At 39.1% G+C, this 14,741-nt stretch overlaps 1 protein-coding gene across 1 annotated transcript; it reads left to right on the top strand.

The window, feature by feature from the left end:
- The first annotated feature begins 987 nt into the window (after positions 1-987).
- On the top strand, positions 988-2,599 carry nt5m (5',3'-nucleotidase, mitochondrial). The gene is made up of 5 exons (XM_030775043.1): positions 988-1,223; positions 1,475-1,575; positions 1,963-2,023; positions 2,188-2,302; positions 2,460-2,599. The coding sequence occupies exons 1-5, from the start codon at positions 1,041-1,043 to the stop codon at positions 2,597-2,599; spliced, it is 600 nt and encodes a 199-aa protein (XP_030630903.1). The 5' UTR covers positions 988-1,040.
- Positions 2,600-14,741: the final 12,142 nt, after the last annotated feature.

Genomic DNA, 14,741 nt, shown 5'->3' on the forward strand with positions numbered 1-14,741 from the left:
CCCTTAAAGATATATCTTTTTATAAAGTTTCATTATTGACACAGTCGATAACTTGAAAGCATAGCACATATCATTTCCTTTTAACTATATCCACAAATATGTACTAGAATCATCAAACAAAAGTATGAGTAAAATTGAAATTGCATGTTTTCCTTCGCGATTTGAAATTGACAATTCTACTGAGCTCATAAGTTTGAATAGCCAATATTCCCTCATATATGATAAACTACATTTGGGGGCATGCTAATACAAGGATTTTTATTTTGTTAAAAAGAATCGGAAGCTGATATGTAACTCTTCCGGATCAAACGCTGCTAAGTTTTGCTTGACTCGCAGTAAAGGCACCAGGCAGACTATTTAGACAAATGTTAAGAATGTAAAGCATGTTTTGTTTTGTTTGCTTTGTTTTTTCCTCTAGCGAACACCCCAACCAATTGCAGAATTTGACCTGCATGTTTGTCTCACCCGAACGCCATACATTTGCTCGGTTGTAAACAAACACTAATGCAGTGGTGGACAGGGGAATGGAGAGAGAGGTCAACTGTTTACAATCCAGCACCGTCCATCGGAAAAGCATTGATCGTTATGTTTTGACCACCTGAAAACAAAAACAAAACACAGTACAAACAAAGAAACACATCTAGAGGGACTTGTTTAGAACCCCAGCAAAATCCGCATGACCAACCTATTTTGCTGGTGGCTAACTAAGCTGGTTAATGCTTTCAACTAGCTTAGCGACACTGAAAATAGTAATATAAGAAAGGAAAAGAAATCTAACTTAGCCAACGACTTACTACTAACTACTATCCATTCAAAAGTGCTTTTGGGGAAACCACGTAAATGAAACCCTGTTGTACTGATCAACAACAACAACAACGCGGTTTTAAGGTTTGTGGACTTTCGAACGGTCTTATCAGTCGAGATATTATTGAACGGAGCTAACGTTAAGCCTTCCGCGAATAATGACATTGCCGTGGATTGTACGCCTCCTTGGGAGAAAGACTTCCTCACTTCACTGCCAATACAGGCTATGTTCGAAAATGTCTTCCTCCAACAAGAGGTTACGAGTTCTCGTGGATATGGACGGTGTTATAGCGGATTTTGAAGGAGGATTCCTGAAGAAATACAGGGCAAGGTATCCAAACGAACCGTATATCACTCTGGAGGATCGAAGAGGATTTTGGGTATCAACTCAGTATGGGCAGCTGAGAAGTGACCTCTGCGTAAGTGTTTATGCAGGACACGATATTTTCACTCTATGACTTTTATATCTCTTTTTGCATCCCAGTCAGTTCGGTGTAAATATCGAAGTGTCCGCACATCAAACAGACGCTGGTTATGAAAATGACTGTTTCACTGACAGCCACTCACGGGATGGAGATCAAATGAGCATGTATTTGTCAGCTGTGTATCCACTTCATCTGTTAACTGTGTTAAAAAATAAAGATATTAGTAGATTTTGTTTTCATTTTAGGAGAAGGCCATTAGCATTTGGGAGTCAAAGGATTTCTTCATTGAACTGGAACCCCTTCCTGGAGGTGTGGAAGCTGTGAAGGAGATGTCTAAGATGGAGAAGTATGTTTACAGATCATGTGTTTTAGTGAGGTTTAAAGACTCACAAATAAATAATACCTCCAAAGACTGCTACTGAAATTTCTAGCTGTTCCTCAGAGGGAAGAGGGAACATTCACACCACAATCATCGATCTTTGATCAAAATACATATACAGTAGAAATATATCCTTATCTATGAGGCACTGAGTCAGCTGTCAAGTTGACCAGTTTATTGCTATTATGAATTATCCATGTTTTTCTTATCAGTGTTTGCGGGGCAGATGTTGGTCGACCAAGTAATGGGTCATACATGAGTCATATGTTCTAATGTTCTAAAAAAAAAAATAAATAAAACAAACAAAAAAAACGATTCTTTTCTTTTCCTCTCCTCTCTTCTTTCTTCTCTCAGTACAGATGTCTTCATTTGCACGAGTCCAATAAAACATTATTGCCATTGTCCATATGAAAAGGTGAGTAATTGTTTCAAACTTTTCACTGTGCCGTAGTTGGCTGTAAAGTCACTCTAGATTAGGCTTTTACCTACTGTGGCTTTGATTTGAATGAGAGTCAAGGGAAGACTCAGTTTTTATGAAAACATACATCTGTATGTGTGTGTGTGTGGACATGTGTGTAGTATGCGTGGATAGAAAAACATCTAGGCTATGACTTTTTGGAGCATGTCATCCTGACAAGGGACAAAACAGTCGTGAGCGGCGATATCCTTATAGACGACAAGCCAGATATACAAGGTAGGTACAAATATACACTTACGTTTTTTTCTTCTGAAGCTTAACTCTGCCTGTTTTATAAATAGAAAGCTAAAGATTACACTCTGTGTTGGCACATTTGTCCTCGAGTTTACAACTTCATCTTGTCATCACAATATCTATGATTGGCTTGGGGCAGGTGTGGAGCCCAACCCAAGCTGGGAGCATGTTCTCTTCACTGCCTGCCATAACAAACACCTACCTCCCAGCCCTACCCAGCGTCGCCTCCTCTCCTGGGCCGACGACTGGAGGGGCATCCTGGAGAGTAAGCGCCACTAAAGGACAACTCAGAACATACCAACTATACAGGCTGGCACCACTGAACCTTTCTACTGTTGAAAAGCATCTTGGTCCTAAATCCAGAAATGACATAAATTTTAACCTCAGCAGCTAAAGACAAAACTTTTTACTGGACCACACTATGAAGGTGCTGGCCTCTTGGTCTTTTTTTTTTTTCTTTTTTTTCTTTTTTTACAGCTTGATCCCATACACAGTTTGCATGATTGTGAAGAAACAAAGATTGTGTATGTTTGCATATGCATCACAACATACTTAGAGGTATTGATCAGAGTTTGAAATATACACTACTTTCTTCACCATAGCAAGTAATTATAGTTATTATTTTTAGTTTGGTTCAGATGAGAAATTTATCCTATATCTTTTTGACTAGACAGCTCCAAGACAGAGAGCTCAATTGTCTATGTATGTGTTTTTACTTATATTGGGTTTACACCGCCAAGGTTACATGTATTTAAAATATACCCTCACTCCACACCTATAACTGCACATAAGTGTAGACAGAACATGTTCAGTGCAAATGGACTGTACCAGAATTACATTAATGTGCACTCACATCCTTTTTAACTGTTGAATTCAGGGAGAATTAAATACTTACATAAAGATGCACGCACAAAGGAACTTAGTTCTTGCACATAAAAGACCCAGCTTTTTGGTTTCCTTTCACAGTCTAACTCAGGTTCAGTATGATTAGACTTAGGTAACTCCTTTCCTCTCTGTCCCAATGTACTCGTTTTCCATGGTTCTTCAGCTTCTAGCGTTTATGTATGTATTGTACTTCAGTGGCCACTAGAGGGCACTCATACTCCACTGAAACAGACTTTAGCAGAGGCTGCATCAAGTAGAGGGATAAACAGTTCTGGAAGGCTGAAAATTTCAGGTCATAGTCGGAGGCTGATTTCCAGTAAGATCTTATTCGACCCTTTTTATCTGTTTGGAGCATCAGTTTTAGCTGTTTGTTTGAATGCTGCTAAAGGGACAAACTATTTGGCCAAAATTAGGTTGACTGGCTGTATATGTAATTCACTGTTTGATTATGAAAAAAATGTTGCTCTATTAGTTATACTCCACATTCTTGTATCTCTGCTCTGTTTGGGGTTGTTCTGGGTTCAGTTATGCATTGCCTCTTCCACTTATAATTTTACTATGAATAAGCTACTTGCTTTGCAAGGGAGAGAGCAAGAGCCTGTTGCACAGCTTGATATTGGCAAGTTTTTGCCAAATGTCCAACAGTCCAATAATGTCCAACTTTTAGCAAAGCCAATGGTGCTTTATGTATCATAGTTATGACAGCACTCACTTTGAGAGGTTATGATAACATTCGCTTTTAGTCATTTCCGTATAATGTTATTCTTCCCGGTAAATGCACATTTAACTGAGCAACATATAATGAATTCAGCTCAGTACTTATTAACCTCCCATAAGTTACTGTGAGTAACTTTCATTGTCTGAGCCTCTGCTTAAGCAAATATGCAAGGGAGAAGATCAACACTGGTTTTCAGGGCACTTATAAACTTTGAATAAGTTTATTGTCGGTTTGAGGGTGTGCAGTGATGTGGTCGATGAAGCTAGAAGCAGTTAATCTGAATGCCAAACATTTAGCGTTTCACCTCGTAATCATTTAGACTTTAGTTGAAGTTCTGGATTATAAATTCCGATTCAGAGTCAGCAGGAACCTCTTCCTTGTCAAACATGGTTTCCACTCAGTTTTACATATGTAGCCAAGTATGGTAACTGTATATAGTATCTACACAACCACTCATAAACTTTGTGTTGGGTCTTATCCAAGTTCATGGTCATCGTGGCAGAAGTCCTAAATTTGAGTGATGCATTTCACTCTGGTGTTATTGGTAGGCTAAGTTTTGACTGATGGAATTTTAGCAGTATTGCAGAATAAGCTCTCTGTTACTCCTGTAAATATTTGCTGTTTTTCACCATTGTGCCAGATTAGGTCAGATCATGTTAGATTGGTCAGACATGGTTGTACAATGATTCATTTTTAGAGTTATATTTCCCTGCGGGTGACAGATTTGGCTTAATGATCAACAGAGTCAGCACTGGCTCTTAAACCTAATGGGAGCACCTAGAATGTGCGGGGCGAATACAAGACTCCATGCATGAACACACACACACGAACACACACACATGCACGCTTGTACACACACTGTAGATTGGCAAATTGATGTCTTTGGCATAAATATGGTCTTTCATTTACAGTAAACAGTATGCTATTCATCCTTGACTCAACAGATACTGTTGTGGATTTCCCGGGACTTTTTGGAAACAAACAAAAAACTAACTAAGAGTAAGTTGTAAACTGTTGGAGGTAATTGCAGAAATTTAAATGATTAAATCTCTAAGAGCAAAAAAAAAAAAAAGGAGTTTTATTTTTGCCATATGTTTTATCATCATTCTGTGCATTACACGAAAAGTTTTATTCATTTTTATTTATTCATTTGATTTTTTGTTTTTTTGTTTTTTATTTGTGGGGCACAAGCAGATGTAATTCTAATGTGATAATACAGCACTCCACCTTTTCCCCATTCATTTCTCTGTAACTGAAAATCAAGGGAGACCAGATTGCATCAGGGAACTCTACAGCCAGTAATTAGCAATGCTGTGTAACCATAGTGATTTTAAAGATAAAACCAAAACCTAGTCATGGCCTATGCAACTGCTACGCAGTGTGTGTGTTGGTCATAGATTTTTGATTGACCGTTTTGATGATATCAACTCTCCCAGGGGTTAGTTCAGAGTTTGTTTGTTCATCTGTGACCATGTTATGAGTAATCTGTTTATATGTGATTCATCCCATCAGTGAGAGTCCCATATTTGTGGTGCTGTAATTCTATCGCCGTCAAAACATGTGTTGGGAGAAATCAAATCTGTTCATCAAAAGATTTAATAAAGAGTACTGCAGACTTGAAAAGTGTGTATGATCTGTCATAATACTTTTCACTGATAACATAAAAGAACTGTAGTATTTAGCCAACTCTAGTAAATAATATACATACTGTTGGGACACATTTAAGCATGGTATTTCTTTGCATAGCAGTGTAAACGAATCTTCAAAGAGGCTTTGTACATTCTCTCGTCTTTTTGCCGGTTATGCAACGAGTAAACAAGGTTCATGTGTCAAACTAAATGCAATAGTACACCATTAGTGCATACCAACTCAAACATGCTGATAATTGAACCACGCTAAGAATGAGTTTAAACAAATGCAGCTGTAGCGAAAACACACATTACATATGCTTTCTCATGGCTTTGGGTGTTGAGTTGCCTGGGATTATCTATTGTTGTTTTTCAGTAACCCTCAGTGCATGCAAACTGTTCCTATTACAGCAATGTTATTTTGTCCTTATTTGTACCCAGATATCTCCACTGCTCCCATGGGACTTGTATTTTCCTTGTAGCGTTGTAGTTTCCAGCTTGGCCCTGGTAGGGCCGCTGCCCTGACTGTACCTTCACTTTCTGTTTTTGTGGAGTGTGTAGCTGGCAGAAACAGAACAAGAGAGAATGGGACAGACAGAGAGACAGGCTAAGGCTTTCTGCTCTGAACATGACCTTGGTACAGGCAGTGCATTGAAGCATTTCAGGGGAAGCTTTTTCATTTTCTCTCTCTCTCTCTGTCTCTCTCTCTCTCTGCCAGAAAAAGAGCCACGTGTAGTTTAAATAGAGTGCTTCTCATTTATATGCACGGATAACTATTATAATAAAACCAGCAGCAAGAAAAGCCCTCCCCTAGAATATATTAAGCATTTATTGTAAATGAGGGGTATTCTATGAGGGATACGCTCTCTATAATATCTATAAATTCTCCTCAGGCTGTATACCTGCCTCCATTTTATGATATATTTCCAATTGTTGCCCAATGCTGTGCTATGCCTATAAATGCTTGCAGCCCGAATTTAGGGCTATTTCCAAGAAAGACGGCCAAAATTCAGGAATACCATGAGCTCTGGAAGGCCAGTAGCACATGCCTCAAGAGGGAACAGAGAGGGTACAGAGAAACAGAGAAAAGTGCGTCAGAGTTCCTGGAGGTCCCAACAGAGTTATGAAATGTAGGAATTTGTTTAAATCTGAACTGTGGGGCCGAGGGCAGCTAAACGTTTTGCAAAGAGGACATTTTGTCTGGATCAGCAAGCTCCTCATTCACGCTGCAGTAATAAAAACAACATGTATTTGAGTGTGAGTTTATTTGATATCATCACATCATCACTTGCCTTGATGAGCTGAGGAGTTTGATGAGCGCTTTCATCTATGTCTTTACAAGAAAACTAGTCGAAACGGAATGGAAATGGAAATGAAAGGAGGAGACCAACTAAAAATGGTAAACACATCAGGGGCATTCTCAACACTCGCTACATTCATTCATTTCGTCCTCGTCTTTTCTCTTTCCGTTTGTCTTCCCCCTGTTTGTTTGTCTACTTTATAGCGGAAGAGAGGGCCGCTGGAACCTTGCTGTTGATTTTCCGAGAACGGACCAATCAGACAGCGTTTTAATTTTCCCTCTCACGAGGTGTACTGTACAGCCCCACACATTTTACTCATTTTCCAAAGCACTGTATAGTTGTATGATTCCTCTTTATAATGACATGTGGCACTCATCCTGTGGAAAAAAAAAAAAAAAAGCGATTTACGATTCCTTTGCTCACAGATCCGGGTTGATCAGAACAGATAATGAAAAACCCTGTCAGTGTCTTGAGTCAAATCCAGATGAATGACTTAGGAAATAATACCTGAAGCCATAGTTAATGTTGGATCATGTAGGATGATATTGGGATGCTAGAGGAAACAGGTTAGAGATTCGCTGAGCTGCTTCCATTCTTTGTATGTTGATGAGGGATAGTGTTACTCTGCATGGCATTTTAGGAACAGGTTTTAGTTTTGCTGACTTGCTGGTGTTTTCAGGGATGTGGTACAGTCACTTACAGCACTAATACCCGGAGGGCACGAGGTGGGGGGGGGGTATCTGATAGGTCAGCCTTGTTGCCATATCAAGTTAAGCAGGAAACTGGTCGACTGACAGGAACTGAAAGGGAGTTGAGGAAGGGGTGATGTGGGTCAAGTCAAGACAGCTTCATTCATGCCCGTAACCACAGCAAGCAGAGCTCAGCTCAGACACTACCACAGTGGGCTGAATATCAGATTTTTACTAAGCACTTATACACAACACTTCACAATACAAAATTTCACTCAGGTTAATTATTCGCTTTCCTACATTTCATTTTCTCTGTAAATAAGAATTGCAATTCAAAAATGGGCTTTCTAACCATAATAAGAGGGGGAGAGAGAGAGAGAGAGAGAGAGAGAGGGTGAGCAAAAAGCCCTCAGTGTGAGTAAGAATGGAATTGTGTTGATTCTGAACCATAGACAGAACTGTTAATGTTTAATGTTTTTCAGTTCTTTCATCTTGGCCAATAATTACACTGATATCGACTGTTGGTGTGTGCCCTGGTCTCATGTTATTGTAATGGTGTGGACAAACAAATTACGCCTGACTACTGAGAAAGATAACAGTCTAATCACTGCACATGTAGGGACCACACCACAATAAAGTGTATTAAAAACATGTGCAGGAGTTCTTAGAAAGCACCTCAGCTAGAAATTCTTATAATAACTGGACTTACTTTAGCATCCCTCTGGCTGTTATTATAATAATCATTCATGGCAGACCAACATATTCTACAGAGAATCCTTACAACAGAATGATCAAACTTGTGCTGTGTATAGTCTGTTGTGCCTAAGTGTGTTTTGATTTGTTTACATTCTGCCATACACAGTATCAAATCTATGCTCTGCAATTTTAAACACTGCAGTCTTTATCGAAGGCTAGAGGGGTTTTGACTAATATACACATCTTAGCCCTGACACTAATGAATTTCTAATCAATACATGTCATTATCTTTTAATACATTCACCTTAAATGCATTAACTTGAGGGACAAAGGTCTGATTCAATGCAGTGTTTTCAGGGAACAACTTGATAACAGCTCCTATGCATAACGCACATTTGTAGTCACAAAAGGAAAACCTATGATTGTGAATGAAGTGCATGTGTTTTTGAGGGAATCAGAGGATATGTGTGTTTGTGTGGATGTATACTGCATTATGCACATGGTCAGAGTGCAGTGAAAAAGAGAGAGAGGAATTTTCCTTTACAGCGGCTCTGACGTGTCTGTCTTGATCAATGGTGATTTAATAGGAGGCTGGAACTGCATCTGTCCCCCAAGCCCTGGCCAATAGTGTGAAACATAACAAGGTTGTTGTCAGTCATTACTATGTTTTTCCCCTTTCAACGGCTGTAGTCTTGTGGAGCAACTAGGTGTGAGGAGACAACATGGAAATTTTTCACGTTAGGCTTCCTTGCTCGCAAGCACGTTTCTCGCTTGTTCTCTGTCTTGTTCTTTCTTAAACACACACACACCCATGCACACACACATACACACATGCGCACACACACAAACACACACACACACACACACACACACACACACACACATACACACAGAGCAGAGTATAATCAAGTTATTGAGGGTGACCAGGCTTCAACTCTTGTGTTTACTCAGAGCCTGGCCTATTTCATGGCAAACTGTTGTAATACATCATCTAATAAAATATAGCAATTGCTCACAACTAACCACAAAACACAAACCACTAAACATACAAAACACACCTCTGTGAGTAAGTCATATACTAAAGACCTTTTTTTATGAAATCAGTTGACGTTATAAAATTATTACTATATGATCACAAAAACATGCTGCTCACAGTATGACAGTGCAGTACACTAACAGTTATGACAGTTTGTAAAACTCACTTTACATGAACAATTTATGTTTACATGTCTCTAAACCACCATGGAATCATAAACATGCACCGGTAAACCTCTGCATAGTCAGGATACATCTCAAAATATCAAATAAACTACTGTATAGTCAGGATATACTTTGAAATGTCAAACTAGCACAATTTAATCACAGCTAAAGCAATGCACAGTCAGTATCCTGGTCTCAGTTCATAAATACAGTTCAGTCATAATAACTCGTAGCTAACCCACAGTTTGACAGTTAATCAATTCCGGGTCACAGCACTTAACATGCCATTAAGCTACTACACAATTCCAAATTCTTCACTAAAATATCCAAAATCACAGCGTCACATTATATGACCACTACAATTCAATCATGACCAACCTGCGACAAAAGAACAATAATTGCCCTGTACCCACACAACTGTACCATAAGCACAGTAATCCCTCTGCTAATCCCCCGCACAGCTGCAGTCATAGCATTAGCACAACATCAAGCAGCCACGGAAATGATTTAATACTAGCCAGCGGCTATTCTATATCTAACTCTTCTTTTATCCATGCAGTATAACAGTCATTCAGCTTAATCTGAACAGGCCTCCATTCAAGAAATGTGCTGTTCAATGAATATTTTATGAGGGGAAACTTAGTAAGTCACCCAACTCAAAGGAACAGTAATAATAATGACTCGTCAAGTCCAACACAGTGGAATTTTACCAAAGCGTACGTGACACAGCAATGACGTGAATTTTCTATACAGAGAATTCGGTCTAAAGAAAAAAAGTTGGACAATATCTCCTGTATTTCCTTAATGATGGAAAATAGACTTCTATACAGAATACTCTTTAAAAACACACACACACACACACACACACACACACACAGTTGAACAACATTTCCTGTACTTCCTTAGTGATGGAAAATAGACTTTAAAACTCTATTGATTAAGTATTTTAAAATAAATATGGATGACCAGAGCAGACATCGTCAGTGCGGGGGCATGTTCATATGAAAGTTGATTCACAAAAATAGAAATTTTTCACTACTTTCTGTTTCTTAAATTAAATTTGAGAATGGTGACTCATGCATGATATCGTAGTCGAGGAATACAGAGCCAAGGGTGCGAGGAGAGGAATCTCGCTCAAATATGGCTTTGAGTGAAGCCAATGCCAAAAACAGAAGCAATGTATGAATGTGCTGAAGCCTTTCCAGCAGACTGGAGGTGATGCCGGGAATCGCTGACGTGTTTTGGACCAGCCAGATAGCAGATTTAACATTTTGACATCATTTCATGTTCCCACATCATATCACTGCTTGTCAGACATATGTTCATAGATGTATATGTATTGTGTGTGTGTGTGTGTGTGTGCGTGTGTGTGTGTGTGTGTTTGTGTCTGTGTGCGTTCGTGCGTCAGACGGAGGGAGCCAGAGAGAAAGAGAGAGAGAGAGTTAGAGAGAGCTTACGTATATGCACTGAAACAGCAAAGGGGTGGGGGTGGGGGTGGGGGTGAGGGGGGGGTGTACAGCAACTACGCACAAGCTCTTAAATATAGAAAAATAAGGGAAGCCCATCTTTTGATTCACCTTCTCCCCGACCTCCTACAATAAATTTAGAAGTGCGTCACATTCTTTAAATAATTCACTTGCAACTGACATCACATCTTACTCTCGTCCAATGAAAGTGGGGATACACACCTTAGTCACGTCTCGACTCTTTCCTGAGTTCCCTCCACTCTCACATAATTCTGCCCAAGTGTGAAGTCAACTGGGGAGAAATCTTTGTCAAGACACTACACAGTTTCAGGGTGAGAAGTGAGTGTAACATAGCTTATTTCTGCCTTCTGGCCAACGGAAAGAGATTGTTAACCTATAGTTGCTGACTGTGGATACTGTTGTCTAGCTGGTAACCTGCTGTGGTGGGATTATAATGACAATAACTTCTGTCCTAGACCAAACTATTAGATATAATTGTGCCCAACAGCATTTAGAAAAACAGGGAAAAACAAATATTCTTAGTTTTTTTCTCTCTCTTTCTTTCTTTTTTTTTTTTGACTGTAGGCCAGCTTTTACATGCCTTTGGCCAGTTATATCAGATGGTAATCTTGTGGTACTGATATAAATATAATGAATCTTTGTGTGAAGGTATGTAAGAGACATTTTCATTCTTTTATTACTTTGGTCACCTGTTCACTGAACTTGTGTAATCTCTATTTAATGCACACACACACACTGTCAGGTTAGTTTTCACACAGAGGCACTTGTGTCATAAAAGTAACAATATGAGAGTTAAATCTCTCCATAATGTCCAGCTTTCATATGCTCCGACCTGTCATTGTCAGTATTGCGTTCCATTTCGACTGATTCTGAGGACACCAAGTATCTAACCGAAATCTGCATTATCCTAATGTTTGGCTCTCTTTATTTCATGGGAAAAAATGAAACATTCTCCAAAATCATTTACCAGTTTCATTCAGTACCCTGCTATTACCTTGGAGGACATTTTTCTCAAAAGGAATCCTGAAATGAAGTGATCAATCCAGGAAATTTCATGTGGTGCAAATTCTAGTTTCCTTCAAAGCCAACATCCGTTCATGTGGAAGGGAAAAGGAAACATGTATTGTTGAATTGTGTTTAATATTGTGTAGATCTATCACATGTCCAGCAATGATCAGTCAAATTCTCTACCGATAACAATTTTGAGTAACAAAATCGAATTTCTTCGAAAGGCAGCGTAGCTTTGCACTGAGATAATATGCCAAGGAACACTGGAAAATACTGAAGCCCTCTGGGTTCATAAACACAGCATTACGAAACAGTGATCTACTTTCACCGGCTCACTGAAAAAGCACTGTGTTAAGCTGATGTTTTAGGTCTTGTTCACCATGTGAACTGTGCATATGAGTCGAAAGATTACAAGTACAAACTTGCGCTTACAATTAAACAGTGAAATTAGTGCTATGGTGAGAATAATTGTAGATTTGTTATTATTACTATTATTGTTGTTGTTGTTATTGTCGATGATGACGATAATAATAATTATAATAATATCCTATATTCAGTTTTTATTCTTAAGTGCAATATGTTTTATGAACAATATATTCCACTTACAGTTATGCTATCAATATAATATTAGTCATACATACCTATCAGTATTAATATGTGCAATATAGCATTATTGCTTTTGCAAGAAAATCACCATAGAGATGTGCTGCTCTAAAGGTGTTCGTCATGACAGTAAATATAACATATAATTATAAGTGAACATAATGAGTTATTTGGGTTAGGGTTAGGGTTAGGGTGGGGGTTAGGGTTAGGGTGGGGGTTAGGGTTAGGGTGGGGGTTAGGGTTAGGCATTTGAGGTAGAGCTGGTCTGTGTCCAAAGGAGCTGCACTTATGCCCTTAGAGAAGCTGATACAAACAACAGTCTGTATGGTATTATTACAGAGCCCACTTATGCCCTTAGAGAAGCTGATACAAACAACAGTCTGTATGGTATTATTACAGAGCCAACAAGACAGAGCATAAGCAAGAGGTATTGCTCCATTAACTGTGTGTGTGTGTGTGTGTGTGTCTTACAGAGAGAGAGAGAGAGAGAGAGAATGTCTATGTGTGTCTGCGTTGTCAGCATCCGATGTCAGCAAAAACAGTTTTGTCTTAGGTCGAGTAACTCTGTGTTTGCATTTGGGGTGTGTGTGTGTGTGTGTGTGTGTGTGTGTGTGTGTGTGTTTGAACATGAGCACATGAATGGGCAGGTGGACAAGGTCAGTGTGCTTATCTAGATGACCAGAGTAGAGAGGCACAGACTGAAATGTGCTTGGCTCTCCCACACTGACCTTCTCAAAGTGTTCAACATCTCCCAGCTTTAGCACAGACACACGCGTAACAATACTGTGCTTATTGCAAACACACCATCACTGCTGAGTAAAAGTCAAAATGCATATCTAAGATAATTCGTCTGTGCATCAGATTGGATCTTATTTACATGTGGTGCTAATTCAAAGTCCTTTTGATTTGCATTTTCCAGTGGAATGAGTTCTCAATAAGAGGACAGAGCGGAGCTGTTACTGGTTTTACAGATAAGAATATTTTTTGTGATTTTAATTGGTAAAGGGTTTTGGATTTACGTCACATCTTGCTAAAGCAAGGCATCAAAAGAACCTTCAATTTCCTTCTGAATTGGCAGCATCTTTTGTAATGAAGAATTATCGAACACAGGCTAGAGTAACAGGCCCCTATAATTGCACTGATTACCGCTTGCTAGCGGTATTGAAATGAAACACACACTGTCATGCAAAGCAGGCCGGTTTCGTCGTGTGAACGCGAGAAAAAGGGTGATGGGGAAAAGACGAAAAAAGAAGACAATAGATGCATCTCATCGAAAAAAAGGGACTGAATTTCCTATCAAAAATATTTATTTCAGAGCTATATGAGAGAAAGAGAAAGAACCACAGCATTTTACACACATATGGCTGTTTGAGAGAGACCTGTGTTCAAGGAAAACGAAAACAAAACTCAGGATATAGTTCATAACCAACTTATTTCATAATTTGAAAGCACTAAATCATAGTTCAAAGACAGCTACCAATTAGAGTAAAAGGGAAAACATCAGCTGAGGACATGCTTTGCTTTCAGCTTTTGGTGTCCTCTCTATTTCCCTCTTCGGATTTCCATAAACAGCTCTTGGCATTGTTTTTTCTCCTCAAATGAGTTGCATACTCAACTCATGATTTTAGTCAAGCTGACTTAAACAAAATGGGCAGCTTTCAGAATATCTTGCGTCTTGTCCTTATTTACTGACCATGACAGAGAGGGAGAAAATCACTGTAAATGTAAAAGATGTTCTGAGGTTCGTTCTTTGGAAGAATATCTGTTAGATCTGAACATCAGGTTATCCCTCCCTCTTCTGTGTTATTGTGTAGTCCATTCAACTCTTTTATACGGTCTTTCTTTCTTTCTTTCTTATTTTCTTTCTTTCTTTCTTTCTTTCTTTCTTTCTTTCCTTCTTTTGTTCACTCTTTTTTCTTTCTTTCTTCCAAAAAAAAAAAAAGAAAGAAACAGATTCGGTAACACTTGAAAACCTAGTGTACGCACTTTAAGCTAATCTCAAAGCACAATGTAGTGGGCATGACACTGCTAACACATGATGGGGAGCAGGGTGAGAGCATTATGTATGACATAGACTATTGTGTAAGATGATGATGGTGTGTGTGCATGCGTGGTACATGCGTGTGTGTGTGTGCGTGTGTGTGCTTGTGTGTGTGTGTGCGTGTGTGTGTGTGTGTGCTTGTGTGTGAGTGTGTAACCAATACTG

This window comes from Chanos chanos, chromosome 5 (assembly GCF_902362185.1).
Source record: "Chanos chanos chromosome 5, fChaCha1.1, whole genome shotgun sequence".
Taxonomy (NCBI): domain Eukaryota; kingdom Metazoa; phylum Chordata; class Actinopteri; order Gonorynchiformes; family Chanidae; genus Chanos; species Chanos chanos.

Coding starts and splice junctions, on each gene's coding strand:
- nt5m (XM_030775043.1), top strand. CDS start 1,041: ATGTCTTCCTCCAACAAGAGGTTACGAGTTCTCGTGGATATGGACGGT. Junction 1,224..1,474: donor AGCTGAGAAGTGACCTCTGC/GTAAGTGTTTAT, acceptor TTTTCATTTTAG/GAGAAGGCCATTAGCATTTG. Junction 2,303..2,459: donor CGACAAGCCAGATATACAAG/GTAGGTACAAAT, acceptor GGCTTGGGGCAG/GTGTGGAGCCCAACCCAAGC.